This window comes from Athene noctua, chromosome 2 (genome assembly GCF_965140245.1).
Source record: "Athene noctua chromosome 2, bAthNoc1.hap1.1, whole genome shotgun sequence".
NCBI lineage: Eukaryota > Metazoa > Chordata > Aves > Strigiformes > Strigidae > Athene > Athene noctua.
The window spans coordinates 167,854,280-167,878,946 of record NC_134038.1 but is presented as its reverse complement, the minus strand read 5'-3'; the positions used below and the strand labels follow the sequence as shown (position 1 = coordinate 167,878,946).

General features: G+C 44.3%; 1 protein-coding gene across 8 annotated transcripts in view; it reads right to left on the bottom strand.

Moving 5' to 3' along the window:
- Positions 1-24,667, bottom strand: part of OBSCN (obscurin, cytoskeletal calmodulin and titin-interacting RhoGEF) — a 188,117-nt gene that overhangs the window by 138,198 nt on the left and 25,252 nt on the right. For all 8 annotated transcript variants that reach the window (XM_074901084.1, XM_074901087.1, XM_074901086.1 and 5 more), the window contains exons 8-23: positions 23,676-23,951; positions 22,665-22,940; positions 21,712-21,987; positions 20,884-21,159; positions 15,508-15,783; positions 14,555-14,830; positions 13,727-14,002; positions 12,227-12,502; positions 10,375-10,650; positions 9,312-9,587; positions 7,961-8,227; positions 7,213-7,482; positions 6,713-6,976; positions 1,913-2,179; positions 1,462-1,574; positions 627-780 (exon numbers count right to left, since the gene is read on the bottom strand). In XM_074901084.1, the coding sequence (XP_074757185.1) occupies positions 627-780; positions 1,462-1,574; positions 1,913-2,179; positions 6,713-6,976; positions 7,213-7,482; positions 7,961-8,227; positions 9,312-9,587; positions 10,375-10,650; positions 12,227-12,502; positions 13,727-14,002; positions 14,555-14,830; positions 15,508-15,783; positions 20,884-21,159; positions 21,712-21,987; positions 22,665-22,940; positions 23,676-23,951 (4,095 nt within the window). The remainder of the gene's footprint in view (positions 1-626; positions 781-1,461; positions 1,575-1,912; positions 2,180-6,712; positions 6,977-7,212; positions 7,483-7,960; positions 8,228-9,311; positions 9,588-10,374; positions 10,651-12,226; positions 12,503-13,726; positions 14,003-14,554; positions 14,831-15,507; positions 15,784-20,883; positions 21,160-21,711; positions 21,988-22,664; positions 22,941-23,675; positions 23,952-24,667) is intronic.

Below are 24,667 nucleotides of genomic sequence, written 5' to 3'. Positions count from 1 at the left end.
TGCCCCTCTGGAAAATGACATCTGCCAGGGCTCAGCAGACCTGTCCGTTCAGTGACTGGCCTTCAGCACTAGCTTATCTCTGGTGTTTCACAGCCTGGTGACAAAACACATCTGGCATTCAACTGGTTGCACAGTGCAGCAAACGGAGGGATAAACTATCCTGAGCATAAAGGAGAGGTGCAATCCGAAATCATGATCCTTTCCTTAGCATCTACAACTTAAAAAGTAGGGCACTTCTTGAGATCATACTCAAAGCTTGTCCAGTCCCAATTCAGGCAAAGTCCCCCTGGGACAATGGCAGAAACTAAACCAAACAATGTCAGAACCACCTGTTGAATCCCTGCTTTGTGCCAGGCTGTATGGTGTTTGCTAACTTGAGAATCTAGAAACATCATTTAATTTCCGGAGACCGGAAATCACTTATGATAAATGGAAAACTGAGTTAGCACCTCTTCAAAAAATACTCCTTTAAGGATAGAGGACAGCTCTGCCAGCACCTTCTCACTAGGAAGAGAAAGTTATCCAGATGAGTAATTGCAAATATACAAACTGTCCACATAGCATTTCTTGCTGCGTAGTCAAAAATAACTGCAGTAGATGTAATTTCCCACTCCAATTAAACATACCATGAACCTTTAGGGTAGCTGATGTCTTCTCTTCAGCTGCTTCACACGTATAAGTTCCCTTATCTTCATATTCACACTTGTGAATAATGAGGCTTCTCTTATTTCCCTGGGAAATAATCCCCACTTTTTTACTTTGCCGGAGCTCCTTCCCATCCTAGAAGAGAAAAGGCCAAACTAGATCACCATGAACTCTTCTATGTCTGCAGTGAGCAAAACAAACATTCAGATCTGTGCTTAATTCACCTGTCTCATTAGATTTAATAGAACTGTATTTACTGGGAGATGTGCTGGAATTTAAGCTCAGTGCAAAGTTTTCAAGAAGTGGGGATAGCCGAAGAACGCCCATAACTTTTGGTTGACCTTAGCTATTTGAAGGCTTAAGGCACTGTACAGACTTGGCAATAAGAACTGAAGAAATGCTGTTTAAGGGAAGTATCAGCTAAGCCCCAAGGAAGGCACATGAAACGCCTGAGCTGATCCCCAGAATGAATGTCAGGTGCAAAGGGAATTGAGGCTTCACCTTAAATCACAGTTCCCAGTGAGGCTATAGATCCTGGGTGAGAACTGCGAGGCGTGAACTAAAGCACAAGACCACATTGCTATCAACAGCAGTACTCACACGCTGTGCAAGAACAGAAAAACTTAACTTTCAACCTGATAAACACACCCAGTAAACAAATAGAAGAAAGTGATGAACTGCGCAAGTAAACGAACATAGGGACAGGAGAGCAATGCAAAGGCTCAGATTCACATCACTTCAAGTGAAATTAAAGGCTCCCAGTTCCCTTCCAGAGAAGTCAGAAATTGAAATACCACTATCCGTTAAGTGCTGTACCTTGAACCACTTAACATCTACATTGGGCCTGGAAAGCTCACACTCGAATGTGGCCTTGTCCTTCTGAGTTACACTGATGTCTGCCAGAGGTTTGCTGATTCTCACAGGCAATTCTGAAGGAAAAAAAAGATGAAAAGTCTATTTAGTAGGGAATTAGGTCTCCAGGACCATCTGGCACAAGTAATAGTGAATAGACAGAGCCTAGCTTCCATGCTTAATAACACTTGTGACAACAAAATTCTATCGTTTTGAGCAGATTATCATGAGTTGTTCTGTGGAGAATGATGTTACAATAATCCTGTTGACATTAGAAGGATACCTTACTGATGGTGGTCTAGGGCTTAACATCCTTTGCAGTTACAAGGAAAGTTTGTTCCTCTCTCAAAAGCTTGATCTCTGGGTCAGGGGAACAAAACCGTGTCCCACCCCTGAGACTTCTGGGTCTGTGTACCTGTCACAGTGAGCCTCCCTGATGAATGAATGCCATCTGCTTTGAAGGAGATGAGTCCTGTATCTTCAAGAGTCACTGAAGAAAGAGTCAGTGAATGTTTCTTCCCCAGGACACCAATACTGATGTTTGGTGAAGGTTTCAGTCGAACGCCATCCTTCTGCCAGATGCCTTCCACATCCTCATGCGATACCTCCACCTCAAAGGTGACGGTCCCTTTCTCGGAGACTTGGAGGGACTGAAGACCTTTCACCAGCTTGATCTGCCTCACTGGAAAAACAAGGACAAGTTGGAGGTCTCACACTGACAGCTGTGATCTATTCCAGAATAGATTATTTCCCTATTCCTCATGTGAGTACCCGTCAATTAATTGGTATCTGCCAATTAAAGAACCACAGGAAATAAAACCTGTTATGACCATACTGCTAGCATGACTGCTACTCTTAACATGGATGCTTTTATCTGGGAAAAACAAGACAGCCAAACATTGCAGAAAAAGGGCAAATTGGGTCTTTTTCTAGCAAGATCCACCACACTCAGTGTCTATGCCAGAAATAAGCTTTGAAGTTACACACCCACACGAGTAGAGGCATGTACTGGGTGAGGTTGTCACCCATAACCATCAGGAAGAAGATAACACTGCTGTTATTTAGGGTCCCTGGGCTGTACAGCAAGAGAGACGTTGCTGAAAATACTTATTCTTCAGCAGTGATTCAAGCAGTGATCAATAAATATTAATAGAGAATAAAGGAATCAACAATATTGTTCAGCTTTTCGACTAGGATAAAACAAAGGAGGGAGGGAAGTAGCAGGGAGAGGAGAAAGCCTTTAGTAAAAGAAAAAAAAATCCAATACATGGTGCGAAACGTGCTGACACCTTACAGCCCGGGGGATCTGTGTTGTGGGTGGATATTACCTATTCCCACTACAAGACATCAGCCAGTAAAAAGGATTTAGTGTTTAAACTTGTCTCATCCTTAGGAAAAATTAAGCTGCCAACTAAAAAACTACAACAACAACAACAATCTCTGCAGAGCCATGAATTACTCACAAAAACCTTCGATACCCTATGGGTCCCCTGGGAATATTTCAACCTCCCTAGTGCATGTTTAGCAGAGATAATCCACATTCAGACAGGATCCGGATGCAAACCCGGCCAGGAGCAGTATGAGGGCTCTGTTCGGCGGGCATGGTCTGGACCCAGCTCCTGGGCTGAGGACACCACAGCCTCTCTGAAGTTCAAACATATCCTGATGGCATCTGCCCCTATGTCACGCGGGGGATAACAGGGAACAAACTATTTCTCCAGAGGTCCCACAGAGGTGATATAAGCAGACTATGAGTTTACTGAGCAACTGTGTAGAAGCACGGTACTGCTCTCCTCAGGAGACTCCATGTAATGCCAGCTCCTTACACCTTCCCTGTCCCCTCTGTTGCTCTTACACCTCACAGCAGGTTTACAGAGGAAGAGACATATCCTTTGCAGAATCCTGTCTAATTCATCTCTCAAGGAAACCACGCTGATTCCTCTCTCACAATCTTCTCCAAGGTCACAACCACTTAAACACAAATTTGCCCCAAGAACATGTCTTGAACCAGACAAATGAGGGAAGTACAGACACTTCCAGGAGCTTCACAAACTAAGACACCAGCTCTCCTGGCTTTGCTCGCTAGAAGTTGTGTCGTTCCCTGCTTTCTGAACTGGTTTTGCAGCTGGTCCCTATCCCCCCGGGTACCTTTCTCTAAATTGAACACCGTGTACCTGCTACTGTCTAACCTTTTCCCTAAATTCATAGATACTCCAGCCCCACAAACAGTAAATGGACTGAGGTTCAAACTGAAGTTATGCCGAGGAGATAGTGAATGGGATTTGCAAAAAGATTAATTAAATAGCATAGCCTTTTCTAATTCAGTAAGTGGCCTCCTGGATATATCTTCACCCGGTGTTGTACACAGGACTGGAAAAAAAAAATAAAAATCACTTCTTCAAGAGTCTTGTCATAAAGCAGCAACAGTTGGAGAATGGTAGAACTTTTACAGCATTTATTTTAATGGATGATCTTTTGTGTCCAGAGATGTAAAATTTCATTACTCATATTTCCAGTATAATTTCTGCTATAATTAATTGACCTAATTATGCTTTTCCCCGCTAAAACCTTAGAGGGGTATCAGAGAAAGAACCACTTTACCCGTGACTTACTTATTTAAGTCTTCCACAAACATCTCTTCCTGGTCACAACTGAAAACAAATATTCAGCCAGGTATGCTATTGGTTTCAGCAGCTCAGTTGTTTTGAGGATCTACTGACATCTTAAGATCAGAACAGATGCTTATCTTTTCACAAAGCAGCTTTTACACTGGAGTAAATCAACAGATTTTCACATAACTATTCCTTATTTACCTTGCTCTGCAAGCAATCTCAAACCAAACAGTATCAGCCCTGCTTTATGCTTTTTAAATAAAAGTCCTCTAAGATCAGGCTTTTTAAACTAAAGCTGAGCACCAATAGTAGTAGCTCCGTTCACCAGACTGTGAGCATTTAAAGAACTACTGCTGACCTCACTGTAGACACTAATACATTCTATTGAAAATAGGTCATTTACTTAAAAGACAAAAAATGGAGCATAATTTTAGACTTCTACTTTTAGAGTCTTGCTTTTGCTGTAAAAATCAGTGTGAGAATTCAGTGGTGTCTCAGTTGGAGGACTGGAATGAAAAATACATATAGTCTAGAGAGATTCTTGTACATGGTGCCTTTCCTGCTGCATCTCCTAACTAAGGCTTGGATGATCATATGCAAAAAGAATTCCCTGCTACAGTGAGCCGATTCCCCTTTTTGATCACGGTCCCTCACATAGATCACCTTGAGTTTCCATCACTGCGTGAAACAATCTCAGTTAATCAACAGAGGAGATACTTTTTACAGTGACACTAAGCATAAGCGATGAGAATGCAACTGGGTGCCTGGGAAGCACAAAGCAAAATCCGCTCTCTCCATCAGAATAAGAAGTTTATAAACCAGAGACAGATAAACATTTCTGCTCTCGTGACTCACCTTGGGCAAAACACTGTGACAGCTATCAGGGCTACCTAATTACTTCCTATGTAAACATTGTTCCATCATTTCTGTTTTCACCATTCAGCTATAGCAACAGTCAGTGCCTAAAACCAGGTGTAACTGAATCTACAACCAACCGCTGAAACACCTTGCTCGGACAAAAGTGAGTATCACCCAGAGTCTGAAAAAAAAATCCCTTGGGGTGCAATGTGTGAAAGAAGATGGAGCAGCAAACTGCCCCGTTCTGTACTGCATTCATCCAACACATTGTGACTGTGGAAATGCAAGAATTCTTTATCTTCTGTGGACCCAGTGCAGATGATTTAAATGAGATAGCAAACCTGAATCTAGCTCTACACCAGCATCATAGTCACCCATGGTTGCTTGAATACTTAAGACACTCCAGAAGGTAATTCAGTGAGTCTAAGACTTTAAACACTCTCTGGAGCAATTTTCTTCTCTCTGTTAGCTACAGAAGGGACTGAAAGTAATGTGCTAGATTAAGGCTTCATGAATCCAAGACTGATCTACCAGCTACTAGTCACTGCTAATGTCTGTTTTTTTCTGGAGGTACTTTGGAAAAAAAAGATGAGCAACCACCAATAGAAGTGATAACTGCTCCATATTGGGATGATAAAGCAGGGTTTTTTGACAACTGTCACTCAGGAAGATTTTGAAGATGAAGAGGTCTTAGCAGTGCACGGAAGTGATTTGGCAAACCCTGCTCTGTATGAGGCAGCCTGTCATCAATTTTTGATCTCTTGATTCCATCAGAAGACTACAAGGTTACAAGGCTGGGAAGACCTAAAAAAATCATCTAGCTATTCTCACCTGTTCTAGGACCTGCTCAGCTCTTTATGTCATCCCGGACAGATATTTCACTAACCTTTTCTTAAACCCATGATGGAGGCTCCAAGACCTCTCCAGACAACTTATTCAGTCATCCAACCATTAGAAAGCTTTTCTATTGTATAAACTGTATCTTTCTCATTGCGGTTGAATTCCATTATTTCTTGTCATTATTACCACATGGAGAACAGATTGTTCCCTTCCACTTATAACAGCCTTTTATGTACTTGAAGTCTGTTACCATGTTTTTTCCTTACCTATTTTTTACGACCTACACAGCACTAATTGGTGTCAGGGGCTTTACACACAAAATTAGATAGTCCTTAAGTGCTTAAATCCTGTCTTCATCTATTCTGTAAAAATCGTAACAAAGGGATGTAGGAAAAAAGGACAGAAGTAGAAGGCTACAGCTGAGACACCATTAGCTTACCTGAAATGGAAGCACCCTCAGATAGAAGATTTGTCCTTGTAGTTTTTTAACCAAAAATATAAATATAAAGAGACACTCTGAAGAAGATGGTTTACAGAGAAGAATTAGGACAATAGATAGCTGAAGAGGGAATGGCTTGCTAAAGGCCATACAAAATAAAAAACCAAAGCGTACCACAGAGTAAGAAATTTCAGGGGGAAAAGAAGAATAAGTTAAGAAGATTAATGGTTAATAGCATGACTGAAGGCTGGTGGGATGAGATGGAGGCAACAGGAACTAGCCAGCCATTCTCTGTTTATCGCCCTTGCTTTCACTTCCCCTCAGTCATTTCACTGGTGGCTAAGTCCGTGGTTGTGTCCCATGGCAGGTGGGGAAGGGCAGTGGCCACTGTGACAATGGAAGAGACCAGAACCCACCTCCAAACCCTGTCCAGGGTATTTATAGAACTGGAGATCGTTCAACTTACTTTCCACATTGATCTTGGCTTGGGTCTTGTCGTCAGGACTCTCACAGCAGTAGAAGCCCCTGTCTGCAAAGGAGATGTCCTTAACCACCAAGGTGTGCTTTGTTCCCTCAGCTCTGATCTCTACTTTTTCACTGGGCTTCAATACGATGCTGTTCCTCATCCACTTAACCTCTGCAGGCTTGGTCAGCTCTACCTCCAAGGTCACCGTGTCCCTCTCTTCAACTGTTCTGGGCTCCAATTTCTTCTTGAATGAGATTGAGGCCTCTGCCAAAGGAGAAGAAATATTAGTAAGAATGTAAAGGATTGAGAAAACAGGCTTTCAGAGAAAATTTAAATGGTGGCTCATGTATCTCCAGTCCCACTGCATTCTGGAAACCTCTAATGATGTGAAAGAAGAATTTCCCTGCTGTTAACGTAATCAGTCAGAGGGAAAGCCACATAAAACAGCATAGGTCATAGCATCAGTGACAGCCTGTCAGAGGGGCATTATTGCCTCTTACCTCGGACTCTGAGACTGGCCTTGCTTTCTACATTCTCAGCATTGGCAGAGATTTCAGCTGCATCTTCCAGCGTCAGATCAGTGATGGTGAGGCTGTGGTTGGTGTCCTTCTGTGAGATCACATACTTCTTGCTGCCTTCAATCTTTACACCATTCCTGAACCAAGTGACCACAGCATCACTGGGAGAGACGGTGCACCGAAACACAGCCTCTTTTCCCTCCTCAGAGACCACGTTGTTGAGACTCGTAATGAATTTCACTACTCTGGGAGCTGAGGGATAGGAATAAAACATTTAAGAGTCTTTGAGACATGACATAAACACCTTCAAAGAGCCAAAAGCTTTGATGATTTTATCAGAAGCATAAATTTCTATTACTCACAGTAAGTGATCACAACAATGGTCATCATTGTCTGAGTAAGTTTTGTGTACGAGGATGCCAGAAGAGAGAAGTAAACAACAAGGGAGGAAAAATCCCACCTTAGATATGGGATACTTAATTCCAGCCTCAAATGCAATATGAAGGTTAATTTGCCCACTCATTAAGAGAGCTGAGCTCAACGGGTCTTAAAATCATTATGTTCTTCACAAGCAGAGGTTACACTGACACTGAGAGAGGAACTGGAATTTTGTATTTTGCTGTCAACACCGGAGACAGCATAAACACATGAACAAACTCAGATTTGCAGAGTTGTCATGGCTGAGGACAAAACCCAAGGATTCTCTGCATTGTCACCATTAGAGACACACCTTTGGGGGTGATGGTAACGATGCTCTTGTCATCTCTGGACTCGCAGGAGTACTCTCCTTCATCCTCTGCCCGGATCCCTGTTATTGTCAGGGTTCGTTTGACCCCCTCCTCATGGATCTGGAAACGCTTGCTGGGCTTGATCTCAACTCTGTTCCTGCACCACACCACCTTCCCTTTGGCATGGCTCACACTGCAGGTCAGAGAGACACTGCCTCCAATCTCGGCATTCACAGCTTCAAGTTTTTTGGCAAACTTCACTGGGATTTCTGAGAAAATGATGAGAAAGGAAAAAAAAATGGTTCTGGGGAACTTTAAATAAATAAATAACTAGCCCAACCCCAGAAAATATTTGGGGATCAGGGCAGACAGAAACAAACCAGAAAGGTGGAAATTTAGGGAGATTCCTTTAACAAGGTATTTTAATATCACTATCATTCTGTAAAGCAAGAACAGTGTCTTAAAATGTGATTGGGTATGTCCCTCCTTTCTTTCTAATCATTTACCTGATGAGACCATGTGGTGTTTTTACATCAGAGCCTGATTTGCCTAAGTGTAAAAATTTGTACGGATGTGTAAGCCCCAGCCACCTTTGTGCCTTTTGCCACTGGAGACACAGCCAACGGAGTCAGAGAAATCCAGGGTGTGATTTCTCTCATCCTGAAGGAGACATTTCAGGACATCAGATGTATCATGACCTATTAGCAACCACTCCTCTGCAATAACTCCAAAGGGAGCTGAGGGAGCGCATCTCAGCTGTGGACATCTCCAGGGTGTCTGAAGAGAAAGGAGCAGGCCTTTGCTCTGGAACATTGTCCCTCTCATCTCCATCTGTGGACCAGCTGTACTTTAGACTTCTTGTCAGTTTATAGCCTTAGCCTTGGCTAGGGAGCAGCATACCAGGCACACCATCCCATGAGCAGAGGAGGATACAATTCAGGTCCCGTTTCCCCATGTGACTAACTCACAGATCTTCTCATACGATATCCCTCTACATTCTCATCAGCTTTCTCATGCTGGTGGGCAGAGTGTGGAAGAGCTAAGGCTCTGCCATGCCCCAGCCACTAGGGTTAGGAGGAGATAGAAACAGCGTGATGAGCATGGGGAGCACACCAGGAGAAGCACTCATTGTAGGCTTCCTTGTGCCCCTGAGTGGCCAGCAAAGGACAAAAATTGGGTATTTGGGAAGAGGAGAACTTTGTTGACCCATGGTGGGGCAGCCACAGCAGCTGCAACAGCAATTCAAACCTTGAGGTTGGAACAGTCTTAGAGTTTGGACTTCACCTCCATCCTACTATAAGAGAAGTACAGTTGTTGGGTTGAGACATGACCTGTGCGTTGCTCTCTGCTCACCTTTCACCTGTACTTTGAATTCCTGCTTGTCACTCTTGGTCTGGCAAGAGTACACAGCAGTGTCCGTGCTCTCAGCGAGGTTCACTGTCAGGGTCCTGCATGCCCCTTCACTCTTGATCTCGTATTTCTTGCTCGCCTTGATTTCAGTTCCATCCTTGAACCACTTTACTGCAGCAGTTTCAGGCGTTACTGAAGTAGTCAGTGTGATGCTTTCGTGTTCTTGAACAATAAGAGGCTCTTTCTGGACAACTTTCTTTTCAAATTTAGCCTCTGGTTCTAGGAAAGACATTAAAATAGGAAAACTAAAAACTTAATGCTTAAATTCTTAACACAGCAATCTTCTATTACTCTTCTACATGACTCACAACACCAACTCATCCCTAATCTGTAATAACCCAGGGAATATGGCTGGTATAATCTTTTGCTGAGTGCGAAAAATGAAAATGATCTCCCAGGTAACCCAGAGCTTTTGCTTAGAAGAGAAGCAAAGGAAAGGAAATGCAAATATACATTTTATGTACCACCCACAACAAGCTGGTTTCGTGGAAGTAAAATGACCTGTGTAATTATTTCCTCTTGCATTGTTAGGATTTTAGATCTAATTATGAAGAACTATTAATATGCTAAACCTGGATCTGTGGCCTATATTCTTTTCTGCTTGCTCTACTCCCTTTCTCTTAGCTTCTTCTCTATCTTGTACAATGCTTTGCCACTAAACTGAGCAGTTTTGGGGCACACACAGAAGCAGACCAGCTGTTCTTAGTCATCTTTCTCCATAGATATATTTCTACTTCCATCTTCCTACCATTTGAAAAGGTTGGGTGACAGGGTGTGCAAAGAAGACACTAAACAAAAAAACTATACAGCATTTCCATAGGCAAAAAAAAAAAAAAAGTCTTCAGCCAGATTTCCCATCTCTACACTGTTAGATTAAAAAGGCCAAATTAATGTGTGATGTGGTTCAGTGATGTTGCTCCAGGGGAAATGATGGCTGCACTGTGGCCGCAGGGAATACCCAGTTTTCCTCTAAGCCACACAGAGAGCTGCTTAGGTGAGTCCTCACCAGTTGGTGTCAGCTTGAAGGTCAGTTTCTGGCCTGCGGTCTCACAGATGTATTCTCCAGCATCTCTCTTCTCCAGCTGCTCTATAACCAGGCGCCGGGTTTTACCCACAGTTTCTATTTTGAATTTTCTAGAGGAAACTAGCAGTTTTCCATCCTTGAACCATTTTACTTCGGTTGCATCCTGTGCTACCTCACAGCTGAGGGTGGCACTTTCTGTCAGGGCAGCATTCACCTCCTTCTGGACTTTTTCCAGGTTTATAAACGCAGGTTTTGCCTCTGAGTGCAGAAAAAGGAAGAAAATATTGATTGAGAGATTAAAATGAGGTCAGTCTTACAGATTTCAGTGCAGATGTTTGGAAAATATTAAGGTTCCCACTTGCCAAAACCAACCGTCTTCACCAATAAGTATATACCCTTCTGTGTGACCGAATCACAATGTGGAAACTAGGGAAGCAAGAGTCTAGGAATGAAAAGGACAAAGAGGGTCCCGGATATCAATCTTATGCAAAATCTTGCCACCATGCAAAGAGCATTTAATTCAAATGTTCCCAAAGAACAGCTGCCCTGCACATCACCAAAAGATCTCAAATTCCTTTTACTTAAGACCTACAGTGAAATGTCAGGGATACAAATATAGCGGTATGAGCTGCTGGAACAGACTCTTCATGGTCTCTTCCATGGTCACAAACGTGACTGTCAAAGGGGCAAAGGAAATATGATCTCCCTACAGTGCTCAGGCAGCTCAGGATAATGGCTGGCAAGGTAGCCAAGATTGTTTGCAACATCAACACTGACTTTAGTATCACATACTTAAAGCAGTTTGGGCACCTTGTGAATCCTGCTCCAAAAGACCAATTACTGGGAATCTTTCATGACAAACAGACATTTAACAGCTGGCAGAAGTAGTAACACATCTCGGAAGCCCAAGATCTCGATCACACAACAGCTCAAATTCAGAAGTGCTGAGTTTTCAGCCCATCTCAGTGAGTGCCGCTGCCAAAATTGCAAATGACAAATCATATTCCAGCCTCTCAGTTCTCAGAAATGGGATTGGAAGCCTAATAAGAAGGGGACTTCTGAATGGTTCTTTCCTTTCAAGACATTCAGTGCACAAGAATTAAAGCATTGGGATCCCAGAAATGGGAAAGATCTAAATAATATGTTGATTATTATTTCTATTATAACTGCAATTATTATATAGACAGACTAAGAATGATATAGGCCTTTGTGCCATGCTAGAGCCAAATATTCCAAATTCTACAAGTCCAGGTAATCAGGTGCAGAAAATCAGGTGAACCCTACAGGGGGCAACAAAGCCCATACTGTTGCGAGTCATTGTGTAATAGTTATTACAGGTATTACTTTATTTGTAGAATCACAGAATAGTTTGGGTTGGAAGGGACCTTAAAGATCATCCAGTTCCCCCCCCCCCGCCCCGGTCAGGGACACCTTCCACTAGCCCAGGTTGCCCAAAGCCCCATCCAACCTGGCCTTGAACCCTTCCAGGGAGGGGGCAGCCACAGCTGCTCTGGGCAACCTGTGCCAGGGCCTCACCATCCTCACAGGGAAGAATTTCTTCCTCAGATCTAATCTAAATCTCCCCTCTCTCAGTTTAAAACCATTACCCCTTGTCCTATCCCCACACTCCCTGGTAAAGAGTCCCTCCCCCCTTTCCTGCAGCCCCTTTCAGCCCTGGGAGGCCGCTCTAAGGTCTCCCCGGAGCCTTCTCTCCTCCAGCTGAACCCCCCAACTCTCTCAGCCTGTCCTCACAGGGAGGTGCTCCAGCCCCCCAGCATCTTCATGGCCTCCTCTGGACCCCTCTCCACTGTAATTATAACAAGATATGTCTCACCTGTGACATCAAGCTTGAAGGTCAGTTTCTGGCCAGCAGCCTCGCAGGTGTACTCCCCAGCATCCTTCTTCTCCACCTGACCCACCACCAGGTGACGCGATTTGCCCTGAGACTCCACCTTGAACTTCTTGCTCGAGGTGATCAGTTTCCCCTCCTTGTACCATTTCACGTCGGTCTTCTCCTGGGCCACCTCGCAGCTCAGCGTGGCATTTTCTGATAGCGCAGCTTTCACCTCCTTTTGGACCTTGTCCTTGTTTGTAAACACAACTTCTGGCTCTGAAAAGAGACAGAATTTCAGAGCATCTACAAGATAGAGTGTCGTCTGATGCTCTTATTATTGCTTACACTGGAAAACAAGCTTCTGACGTGACAACACACATTTAAAGTTATTAGAAGAACATGCAAACAGTTTTTGGTGAGTTTTTTTGTGGTTTGGTTTGTTTTTTTAAGAACTTTTTAATTTGGTTTTTTTCCATAAGTGATGGTAAGATTAGTATATTTATCAAAGTGATCTAGGAGATCATCTAGATCATTTATTCATAAGAGCATTGTATGGCAGGCCCCAGTTAAGGCAAGATATTTTTGTTGATGTTGACTGCAAACTAATGAATTCTTACTAGGAGGAACTGTTCCTTACTATGTCAGAGCCCCAAATCATTGATTCTTTTTGTTCCCAATAGCTGCATCTGCTGCCGTTACTGTCCTATTGGCACCAGGTAACTTTCTTCAGTGCAAAGGGTGTTAGGACCAGGAATTACGTGTTCAGGACTGTGTTATTACTTCCCATGTAACCTTGAGAAAAGCCCAGCCCACCCCACTTTGTTACAACCTAATGGTGAAATGCTCTTGTTCTCCAGTAGACACATTACTCAGTCCACTTGCAAGAGGATCAGGAGGCAGGGATTGAGTTGGAAAGCTGAATTTCTTCTATCACTCTATAGCACCTTTAGGGCGATGCATCTGGAATGAGTCTCCATGACACATTCTTTCCATAGCTGCAATTTACCTGATGCCTTAGAGACCTTAACATATATCAAGTCTTACAGTTATATACTCAACCCCCAGGCTGAAACGAGCCCTTCCAAGAGGAACAGAGTGCAGACATCAAGCAGGCACCCAACTGCTATCCATCATGACCCTGCTCTGACATGTACTGAGAATCAGCTGTATTGCAGAGTTGTGCTTGTATCAACATGTGGTTATGGAGAGGCACAACCAGTATTTTCTTTTTTGTGCCCCTGTTCCTACAGCATTGGGTAGCTCCCAAAGTATTTCAAGGATGGACAACCCTGTATTAAAAATTTTATAAAGTTTAACATAAAAGGTATACAGAGATACCGTATTTGTAACTCTTTTTCCCATTTCCCCATCAGATCCAGGCCATCCCAATGATGTTCTCCAAAAAATTTGAAACATAACAATAAAAACTCTCATGAATTAATATTCATTGATCTAAATATTCTAGAAATAGGAAGGCTAGGCCAAAGAAGGTTCTCTCACCTGTGACGTCAAGCTTGAAGGTCAGTTTCTGGCCAGCAGCCTCGCAGGTGTACTCCCCAGCATCCTTCTTCTCCACCCGACCCACCACCAGGCGACGCGATTTGCCCTGAGACTCCACCTTGAACTTCTTGCTCGAGGTGACCAGTTTCCCCTCCTTGTACCATTTCACGTCGGTCTTCTCCTGGGCCACCTCGCAGCTCAGCGTGGCATTTTCTGATAGCGCAGCTTTCACCTCCTTCTGGACCTTGTCCTTGTTTGTAAACACAACTTCTGGCTCTGAAGAGAGAGAGAGAGATTTTCATCAGCCCACTTGCAAAAGGATCAGAAGGCAAGGCGTGAGTTGGAAAGCTGCATCCACTCTACTGTCCCAGTAGGGCGATGCATCTGGAATGAGTCCCCATGACTCCTTCTTCCCCTAGTTGCCATTTATCTGACACTCTAGAGGCCTTAACTTATATCGAGCCTTCCTGACATATTCTCCCCGCAGGATGAAACAAGTCCTTCCAAGAGAAAGAAAAAGAGTGCAGACATGAGGCAGACACCTGACTGCTCTCCGCCATGACCCTGTCCTGAAATGTACTCAGAAATGGCTGCATTGGAGAGTCGTTCTGGTTGTACCAACATGTGCGGATGGACGTGTGCAGTCAGTACATTCCTGTTCACAGCACTGTTCCTACAGCATTGGGTAGCTCCCAAAGTTTTTCAAGGATGGAGCTCCCTGTCTTAAAAATTTTATACTGTTTTAGATGGAAGATCTATAATAATGGTAAAATACATTTTCCTAAATATTCCAAAGTAGGAAGGCTAGGCCAAAGAAGGTTTTCTCACCTGTGACGTCAAGCTTGAAGGCCAGTTTCTGGCCAGCAGCCTCGCAGGTGTACTCCCCAGCATCCTTCTTCTCCACCTGACCCACCACCAGGTGACGCGATTTGCCCTGAGACTCCACCTTGAACTTCTTGCTCGAGGTGATCAGTTTCCCCTCCTTATACCATTTCACGTCGGTCTTCTCCTGGGCCACCTCGCAGCTCAGCGTGGCATCTTCTGTCAGTGCAGCTTTCACCTCTTTCTTCACCTTGTCCTTGTTGATAAATGCATCCCCTGCTTCTGTGAGGTGGGAGAGGAAATTTAAAAGTCACACGCATGTTCATGCTGTCCAAAATATTCACAACCAAATGCAAAATTCTGCTGACAAGAACTTCCCACAGCCCTGTCATTTTGGAATGGTCCCACCCACAGCTAAGATACACTCAGACAGGACATGGCCCCACGTACAGCCTGAGGACAACACTTCAGATATTTCTGAGCAAAATGAACCAGCGCCCCAGGAGCTCAGGTTCTTCCCATCCCCATGGATCCACAAGAAATTTACTTCTTGCTCCTTAATGTAACGAACATATAAGAACCCAAACCCATCCGCCACTGGGACTCCAGTGTAAGCCTTGCCCACTCTAGGTACTTCTTGAGCATGATTCCTACACACCTGGGAGCTGACCCCACCTTTAGACCTATAAATCACAACAGCATAGGCAAGCTTCAATTTTTCTGACTAGGAAACAAGAAAACAACACGGACAGCTGAGTGGGGCTCATCGCATGGATCAAGACAACCACCTGCAGGTATCTGTGTGACAGCGGATGCACGCGAGCTGGTTGTCTGATCTCCCTCACTACTCAGTGAAGATCTAGGCTGCACAGATCCTGGAGCCTAGAGAGCGACTCATTTGCTCTGTAGGAAAGGGAATTCATGGACCTTTCTGTGTTGAGAACAAACATATGTCCCACCTGTGACGTCAAGCCTGAAGGTCAGTTTCTGGCCAGCAGCCTCGCAGGTGTACTCCCCAGCATCCTTCTTCTCCACCTGACCCACCACCAGGCGACGCGATTTGCCCTGAGACTCCACCTTGAACTTCTTGCTCGAGGTGATCAGTTTCCCCTCCTTGTACCATTTCACGTCGGTCTTCTCCTGGGCCACCTCGCAGCTCAGCGTGACATTTTCTGATAGCGCAGCTTTCACCTCTTTCTGCGCTTTCTCTTTGTTGACAAAGGCATCCTCTGCATCTGAAACAGGGACACATTAGGAAAAATATATGTAAGATATAAATAGCCTGCTACTAGAAGATATTACATGTATTTTGCGTAAGCGTTCTACAGCATCATTTCTTTTAAGTTTCATTTCTTTGCAGTTCTTTTTATCACACAGAACAATGCACCCTCAAAATATATTCTGACCTGTTTATCCTTCATGAACATCTTGACTGTCTCCTTTTCAAATTTCTTATAATAAAGACAAAATTACATTTCCCCCTTTGTGTCTTGATGATATGTCTACACACGACATTCAGAACTAGCCAAATATAACACGATTATTCGTTGCCACCTTCACTATCCCATTGTTTCCAGGAAGTTACCAACATTTCAGTATTTTAGATAATGACTGGGTTTTGTTCAGAAAATATCTTGCAACTTCATCCCAAAGAAATGACAAAGATACAGTTCTTAATATGGAAAAATACTTGGTCTACACTATAAAAATCCTGACTTATAAAATTTGAAGTATACTTTTCTTTCCTCAGAAATCTCTAATCTTTTAGAAAACTGGCCATAGGGAATCTCCTCTTAACACAAGCAACAAGAATGAAGTGTTTAAAGTCACTTTCTTCCACAGTATCACTTAGAACTTCCATCTCAACAAGTGGAGTTGGCATCAAAAGGATCTCTTGTATAATTAGTAGCTAGTGAGGTATATGCATTGAAATAATTGAATTGTCGACTTGCTAAGTACAACTGACTGATAAACTGCATCTTTTATTAATTTCTGTAATGACTGCTTTACCTGGGCTTCCTTTTTTCATTAATTGGTGTGGTCTGTTAGCTTTTATATTAGTGTATTTGCAGGGTAATAGTATTTGAGATGTCAGAGGACAAATAGACCCTAAATAAATGGACTCCAACTTTCTTTCCGCTGGTTTACCTTAAGAAATAACTTCACAAGAAATGTAAAATATTTCTGGTATGCCTAAATGATGGACATCACACAGCAACAGTATTTAGCATACACTGCCTTTGCCTATTTGGGTCCCAGGTATGTACTTGAGCGTTGAAGTCCATGATTTTGTTGCTACAGAAGCACAGGCTCCAAACTACACTGGACTAGCAAGCATATGAGGGTGCCATTGTCCTTCAGTTGCAGTGCAAGCACGGAAGATAATTTATCCAGACAGCTTCAGGCATTCAGGTTACCTGGCTAGGGTGACCTAGGAGGCTCCTAGCTCTCCCTAGCAGTCATGATGAACCCTTGCCATAACCTATGCTCCTCTCTCCCTCCCCCTAGTCACTCTTTGCAGCCTCCTATGTCCATCTTTTCCCCTCCTTGATGACTTTCTCCTCTGCATACTGTCTCTGTCATGTCTGTACTCTGAGTGGCAGCAGCTGCCTGAGAGGGTAAGGAGTAGGAGTAAGTTCAGGTCAAGTTCCTACACTGCTGACCACAGCACTCCTTGTAATCCTGGGAGCTACATCATAGGCCTGCCATCAGTATTGCATGGAAAGAGAGGGGTCCTGCGGGCAGCAAGTCAAAGCAAGAACCCAGCTCACAGGCTCTAAATTTGAGCTCCTCTGTTTGTATTGGCTGTAGAGGGGTGTAAGGTGGTGTCCTTGTCATTAATGCGTCATTAACAAGGCAGCATACATGGCCTATGCCAGGTGATGCAAAACTCCCTAAAGGCACATGTCAGCCCACTGCAGACTGAGCAGCAGTCTGAGATCTAAAAGAGCTCAAGCACACGCCATGGTTTGCTTTCAAAATAGGTTGTGAAAATATAAACATTTCGCCTTCCATCTACAACTTGGACTGTGAATATGCGGGGTGCACTAAACAAATGACTTACAAACCAGACTGTGTAAATAGGTGCGGTATTTAAAATGACAGGTTATCAGAGCAGGAATATTCCAGGTGGGTTACTCACTTGTCCTCTGCATTCTTGCCCTTTAGTGTTCCTATCACTATAAAAGCGTTTTAACGTGACCAAGTCTTTATAATCAGCTTAAAGTGATTTACACTAGCCTGTAATTTATCTCAGAAACATATTTTACAGTTAAACAAATACTCAGATTGTATTTCCAACCTCAGATGCTGTTGGTTAGTGAAGTTCCACTGAAACTGCAGAAAACCATTTTCAAGACACAGCTCTTACCCATTTCAAATAAGGATTTGACTGTATACCATGATTCTTGAAATAATGAGATTGCAGAATCAGCTCTTTTGCCTACTCATCAGTCCCAAGGTGTGCAGCACCTGCTTCTTGTTAATATTAAGCCAAAAAGCCATCCCAATACTCAACACTAAGCATCTAAACTTCAAGCTGTCTAAGTAGGGGAAGTTTTGCGCTACCAGTGGAGCCCTGGAGTATGGGAACCCTGAAAAGCTTTCTGAGTGCAATAGTAACAGGATAAATTAAGAACCAGAAAGCCACTGCAGTTTGAGATCATCTAGTAAGATGAGGATTTCTGCAGCAAAAGAGCCGACCGCTCAAGAGTACTCATAATCCCTCCTGACTTTCACACTAGATCATCTTCCAGTGAGTGCTGGACTTGCACGTCATGTTACAGTTGTACACATGAGAAATACAGCAACGGTAGCTAGGCAAGCACTCTCCACTTACAGCGGAGGGAGAAAGGTGTTACATTACCCTGCGTGGCCGTGAAGTCATCCGCTTTGAAAGAGAACTGAAAACCTTTGGTTTCTGAGGCTGACAGATAAGAATAGCCCTCAGCTAGAGAAATTCAACTGTAAAAGCACTAAATTTCTGTGTTTTCTGACTACACCTCTGCACTAACGTAGGAACTTGTTTCAGCAGCTGAGCATGAACTTGGTTTATACCAAGGGTCCTTCTATCAATGCACAGGTTGCATTTTCTCAGAAAGATGACTCTCCAATCTAGCCTTACTGTAAGCTATCCTTCACCGAAACTGGCAGTTGCCTGAGCTAAAACCATGAGCTACACAATTCATGAAAAGGAGCCAGAGTGCCTCAACTCACACCCTGTGTACCCCACGCAGAGTGGAGATACACAACAGCTGATGGCTTACAATATATGCTATGGGGAGCAGCAAAGCTTTATGCTATAGCAGTAGTTGCACATTGCACAAAGATGGAGGGAGTGGGATGCCCCAAGACAGTGGGAAAGCAGTAAAAACTGCAACCTTGACAAGGGAACAGCACTCGAGCTATGCCCTGCAAGGACTTCAGGTCTCCAGCATGGCTGCAAGCAGGAAAGTCAATACACTCCCTATGCAGCTGGTTTTCTACAAAGCTGATAAAATCACAGAATCATCTCAGTTGGAAAAGCCCTTGAAGCTCCTCCAGCCCAATCATGAACCTCACCCTGACTGTTCCCAACTCCCCCAGATCCCTTAGCGCTGGCTCAGCCCGACTCTTCAACCCCTCCAGGGATGGGGACTCCCCCCCTGCCCTGGGCAGCCCATTCCAACGCCCAACAGCCCCTTCTGCACAGAAATCCTTCCTCAGAGCCAGCCTGACCCTGCCCTGGGCAGCTTGAGGCCATTCCCTCGGGGCCTGGCGCTGGGGCCTTGGCTCCAGAGACTCATCCCCCCTCTCTGCACCCTCCTGTCAGGAGGTCTCCCCTCAGCCTCCTCTTCTCCAGACTGAACCCCCCCAGTTCCCCCAGCCGCTCCCCAGCAGACCTGTGCTCCAGACCCTGCCCCAGCTCCGTTGCCCTTCTCTGGACACGCTCGAGTCATTCAATGGCCTTTTTGGGGTGAGGGGCCCAAAACTGAACCCACTCATCGAGGGGCGGCCTCACCAGTGCCGAGCCCAGGGCTCAGATCCCTTCCCTGTCCCTGCTGGCCACGCTGGTGCTGACACAAGCCAGGATGCCATTGGCCTTCTTGGCCCCCTGGGCACACTGCTGGCTCATGCCAGACCTCTGCCAGCATTATGGTCCCAGTGTGATGCTGTAAGAAAGCAGAGGAGAAAATAGATTCCCTGTTCTGATCAGCTTAGAATATGAGACAAGAACTGTAACATTAACAGAGAGGCTGCAAAGACAACAGAGAGTTATGAATATGAACAAAACAAAATGAAACCCTTTCTTATTATCCAATGCAGAAATGATCACTCAGAACGTAGGTGACATGTCCATGGCTGCTGGGGGCCTGAGATAAAATTTACTGGACCTCTTGAAAAATATATTGAGACCAAAGAAATCTCTAGAGCAGTCAGAATGAAAGAACAGCCTCAGTATTAAATCCTCAGACTCCAAATCGTGTCATTATGGAGAAAAATGCAAATACAAATAAACATTCCTCAACTCATGACTGGTCATTACAGGTGTAGAAATCCCAATGGACAGTCATCACCATTGGATTCAGCAGAACACAGATATGTGAAGTGCAGCTAATATAAAATTTTTAGGACAATACAGTGCCATCAATTCCCAAACATTCTCAAAGCAGTCACAATAAAGTAGGGAACTTGTAAACGCTACTGTTTAAATATTGCTTGACAGACAAGCATTTGCACCAGTTCTCAGAGTCACAACTGGGCATCCAATGACAGATGAAAGAAGTGGTAAAGGGAAAGCCAGATGAAAGGTTGTAAATACAAATCATAATTCAAGTTGGACATATCTGCAGCCATTTCTGTTCCTCATCCACAAAAGTTTCACGGTGCACAGAGTTATGAGGCTGTGCTTACACATGTATTTGCACAGCCAGACTTTGGAATAATTGAAGCAATTCTCAGTTTTGGGAGGGGGGACATTATGTAGAGAAAAGATGCAGAAAAAAGGGGAAGAAAAAAGGAACATTCATGGAAAAAAAAGTAATAACAAGAAGAGGAAAAACCAATACTGATGAACAAATTGGAAGAGGCACTTTAACACAGTGCCTGCTAATGAAACCTCTCAACACACTATCTGAGCCTACGGAGACATACAGGGAGTTGAGGAGCTGATATCAGGTTACCCACAGGAAAAATCTGTATCTGCTCAGTCATTCCCTACCTTGCAGAAATGATAGTTTAGACCAACATCAGAAAGTACTTCAACAGCATTTCTAGTATTTTGACACAGGAAAAGGCAGAAAAAAGCCAGACACAAAGAAAAAACAATGAAATATCAACAAAAATAGGTCTCCCACCTGTGACATCAAGCTTGAAGGTCAGTTTCTGGCCAGCAGCCTCGCAGGTGTACTCCCCAGCATCCTTCTTCTCCACCTGACCCACCACCAGGCGACGCGATTTGCCCTGAGACTCCACCTTGAACTTCTTGCTCGAGGTGATCAGTTTCCCCTCCTTGTACCATTTCACGTCGGTCTTCTCCTGGGCCACCTCGCAGCTCAGCGTGGCATTTTCTGATAGCGCAGCTTTCACCTCCTTTTGGACCTTGTCCTTGTTTGTAAACACAACTTCTGGCTCTGAAGAGAGAGAGAGAGATTTTCATCAGCCCACTTGCAAAAGGATCAGAAGGCAAGGCGTGAGTTGGAAAGCTGCATCCACTCTACCGTCCCAGTAGGGCGATGAATCTGGAATGAGTCCCCATGACTCCTTCTTCCCCTAGTTGCCATTTATCTGACACTCTAGAGGCCTTAACTTATATCGAGCCTTCCTGACATATTCTCCCCGCAGGATGAAACAAGTCCTTCCAAGAGAAAGAAAAAGAGTGCAGACATGAGGCAGACACCTGACTGCTCTCCACCATGACCCTGTCCTGAAATGTACTCAGAAACGGCTGCATTGGAGAGTCGTTCTGGTTGTACCAACATGTGCGGATGGACGTGTGCAGTCAGTACATTCCTGTTCACAGCACTGTTCCTACAGCATTGGGTAGCTCCCAAAGTTTTTCAAGAATGGAGCTCCCTGTCTTAAAAATTTTATACTGTTTTAGATGGAAGATCTATAATAATGGTAAAATACATTTTCCTAAATATTCCAAAGTAGGAAGGCTAGGCCAAAGAAGGTTTTCTCACCTGTGACGTCAAGCTTGAAGGCCAGTTTCTGGCCAGCAGCCTCGCACGTGTACTCCCCAGCATCCTTCTTCTCCACCTGACCCACCACCAGGCGACGCGATTTGCCCTGAGACTCCACCTTGAACTTCTTGCTCGAGGTGATCAGTTTCCCCTCCTTGTACCATTTCACGTCGGTCTTCTCCTGGGCCACCTCGCAGCTCAGCGTGGCATCTTCTGTCAGCGCAGCTTTCACCTCTTTCTTCACCTTGTCCTTGTTGATAAATGCATCCCCTGCTTCTGTGAGGTGGGAGAGGAAATTTAAAAGTCACACGCATGTTCATGCTGTCCAAAATGTTCACAACCAGATGCAAAATTCTGCTGACAAGAACTTCCCACAGCCCTGTCATTTTGGAATGGTCCCACCCACAGCTAAGATACACTCAGACAGGACATGGCCCCACGTACAGCCTGAGGACAACACTTCAGATATTTCTGAGCAAAATGAACCAACGCCCCAGGAGCTCAGGTTCTTCCCATCCCCATGGATCCACAAGAAATTTACTTCTTGCTCCTTAATGTAACGAACATATAAGAACCCAAACCCATCCGCCACTGGGACTCCAGTGTAAGCCTTGCCCACTCTAGGTACTTCTTGAGCATGATTCCTACACACCTGGGAGCTGACCCCACCTTTAGACCTATAAATCACAACAGCATAGGCAAGCTTCAATTTTTCTGACTAGGAAACAAGAAAACAACACGGACAGCTGAGTGGGGCTCATCGCATGGATCAAGACAACCACCTGCAGGTATCTGTGTGACAGCGGATGCACGCGAGCTGGTTGTCTGATCTCCCTCACTACTCAGTGAAGATCTAGGCTGCACAGATCCTGGAGCCTAGAGAGCGACTCATTTGCTCTGTAGGAAAGGGAATTCATGGACCTTTCTGTGTTGAGAACAAACATATGTCCCACCTGTGACGTCAAGCTTGAAGGCCAGTTTCTGGCCAGCAGCCTCGCAGGTGTACTCCCCAGCATCCTTCTTCTCCACCTGACCCACCACCAGGCGACGCGATTTGCCCTGAGACTCCACCTTGAACTTCTTGCTCGAGGTGATCAGTTTCCCCTCCTTGTACCATTTCACGTTGGTCTTCTCCTGGGCCACCTCGCAGCTCAGCGTGGCATCTTCTGTCAGTGCAGCTTTCACCTCCTTCTTCACCGTGTCCTTGTTTGTAAACACATCTTCTGTCTCTGTTAAGAAAGACACAATAGTCACAGATAGTTTTGCAGTTACCTTCTCTAGTGCTTTGTCAAGTTTTCTCTATTTCACTGAACTTGACCCTGACAGGTAGTGTCATGATGGTGCTTAATGTGACTTCATCTCTATTTTGCTGATAAGAGGTGAATAGGTATATGGAAACTCCTGCATAACGTTAAAAATCTCACAGATTGAGCACAGATTTAAACCTGGGATTTAGAGCACCAACATGCACTGACTGACATCTCCTCCCTCTTCTCTCTCTTTCTCTTCCTATTTCTCTCCAAGCTTCAGTGAATCAGAAAGGAACAGCCCTTGACTCCTCCCGTCTAGGAACCATTTCCTCTTTCTCTGCCTATTTGGGTCACTCACATTCAGTTATTCTCCATCTCATCAGAGCTCTTCAGACACCTCTCCTTTCCCTTTTATCTATCCCTGCAACTCTGCTATGGCCTCACACTGTGATTCTGCAGGAGTTTTTCTGTGGACACATCAGCTAATTGTGAGAGGTGCAGAAGTTACCATCTTTGTCCATCACTTTTTATTGTTACAACGAATCATGGATGTAAAAGCGTGTATATAAAATGTTCATTTGACAGCTGGCCAAAAATCAAGCCTTACAGCTTAAATATTTCACCTCAGGGAGATTGTGAGTTGGTCCTCTGAATGTAAGATACCACCCAGAATGGACTATGCCTTTATCTTTGGCATTTCTAGCATTTTCTCACCTCTGACTTTGACTTGGAATGTTATTTTGTCATCCTTCATTTCACAGGTGTATTTCCCTTGGTCTTGCTGCGTCACCTTCTTGACGATGAGCTTGCGGTGTGTCCCCTGGGAGATCACCGTTGTCCTCTGGTCCTGTTTCACCTCAATTTGATTCTTCTTCCATACCACAGCTCCACTTGCAGCTGACACCTCACACACCAGCTCAAGGTTTTCAGAAGGGCTGACTGATACTTCTGGAGTTGTTTTGGGCTTGTTGACAAAAGTAACGGCTTCGTCTGGAAAGAAAAAGAGAAAGCAGTTTATTCTTTGATTCAGGCTTATCAGCACAAAGTTGAGATACAGTCATTACCGGTCATGCTTTCATTGCTAGACACACTTGGGTGATCAAGTTTCACCTCTGGAGGTGCAACTGTACATATGCGTGCATGGTACCATTGCAACGTAGCTATGACAGTGTTAACGGTTACGGCAGTAAACCATAGTTATGAGTTAGAAAAGCCCCTTCTGAGCTACAGCAGCATTATCTCTGCTGAGGAACATAACTGCCCAAGTTTTGAATCATCCAGAGTTAGTACATAATGGTCTTCAGTTTGGGAGCTGGGTATTGATGAATTCTTTATACTGTATCAGCCTATTAGGTCTACATTGTGGCACTAACACTAGCCTTGTTAAGTTCTAGATAGATGTGGATCTATGCTTATGTGTATTCATAACCAAAACCCACCTAACTGATGTGCATCCGTATTCTGCATCCTTTCCAGAAGTCAGGCATGAAAGCTCTTACAGAGCACAGACACAGTGGCTTCTATCACCAGAGCTGTACGTGCACAGAGCCTTGAGCAGAACCTGGTCCAGCATCATCTTGAGACCATAAAAGCCTGACTTGTGCTTTAATTCACAGCTCCTGTCTCATCACACACCATAAAGTTGATGCCTCACTTTGACAGATGGTGCAAACTCCTTCTCTGATCTTCAGATAATTGCTTTCAGT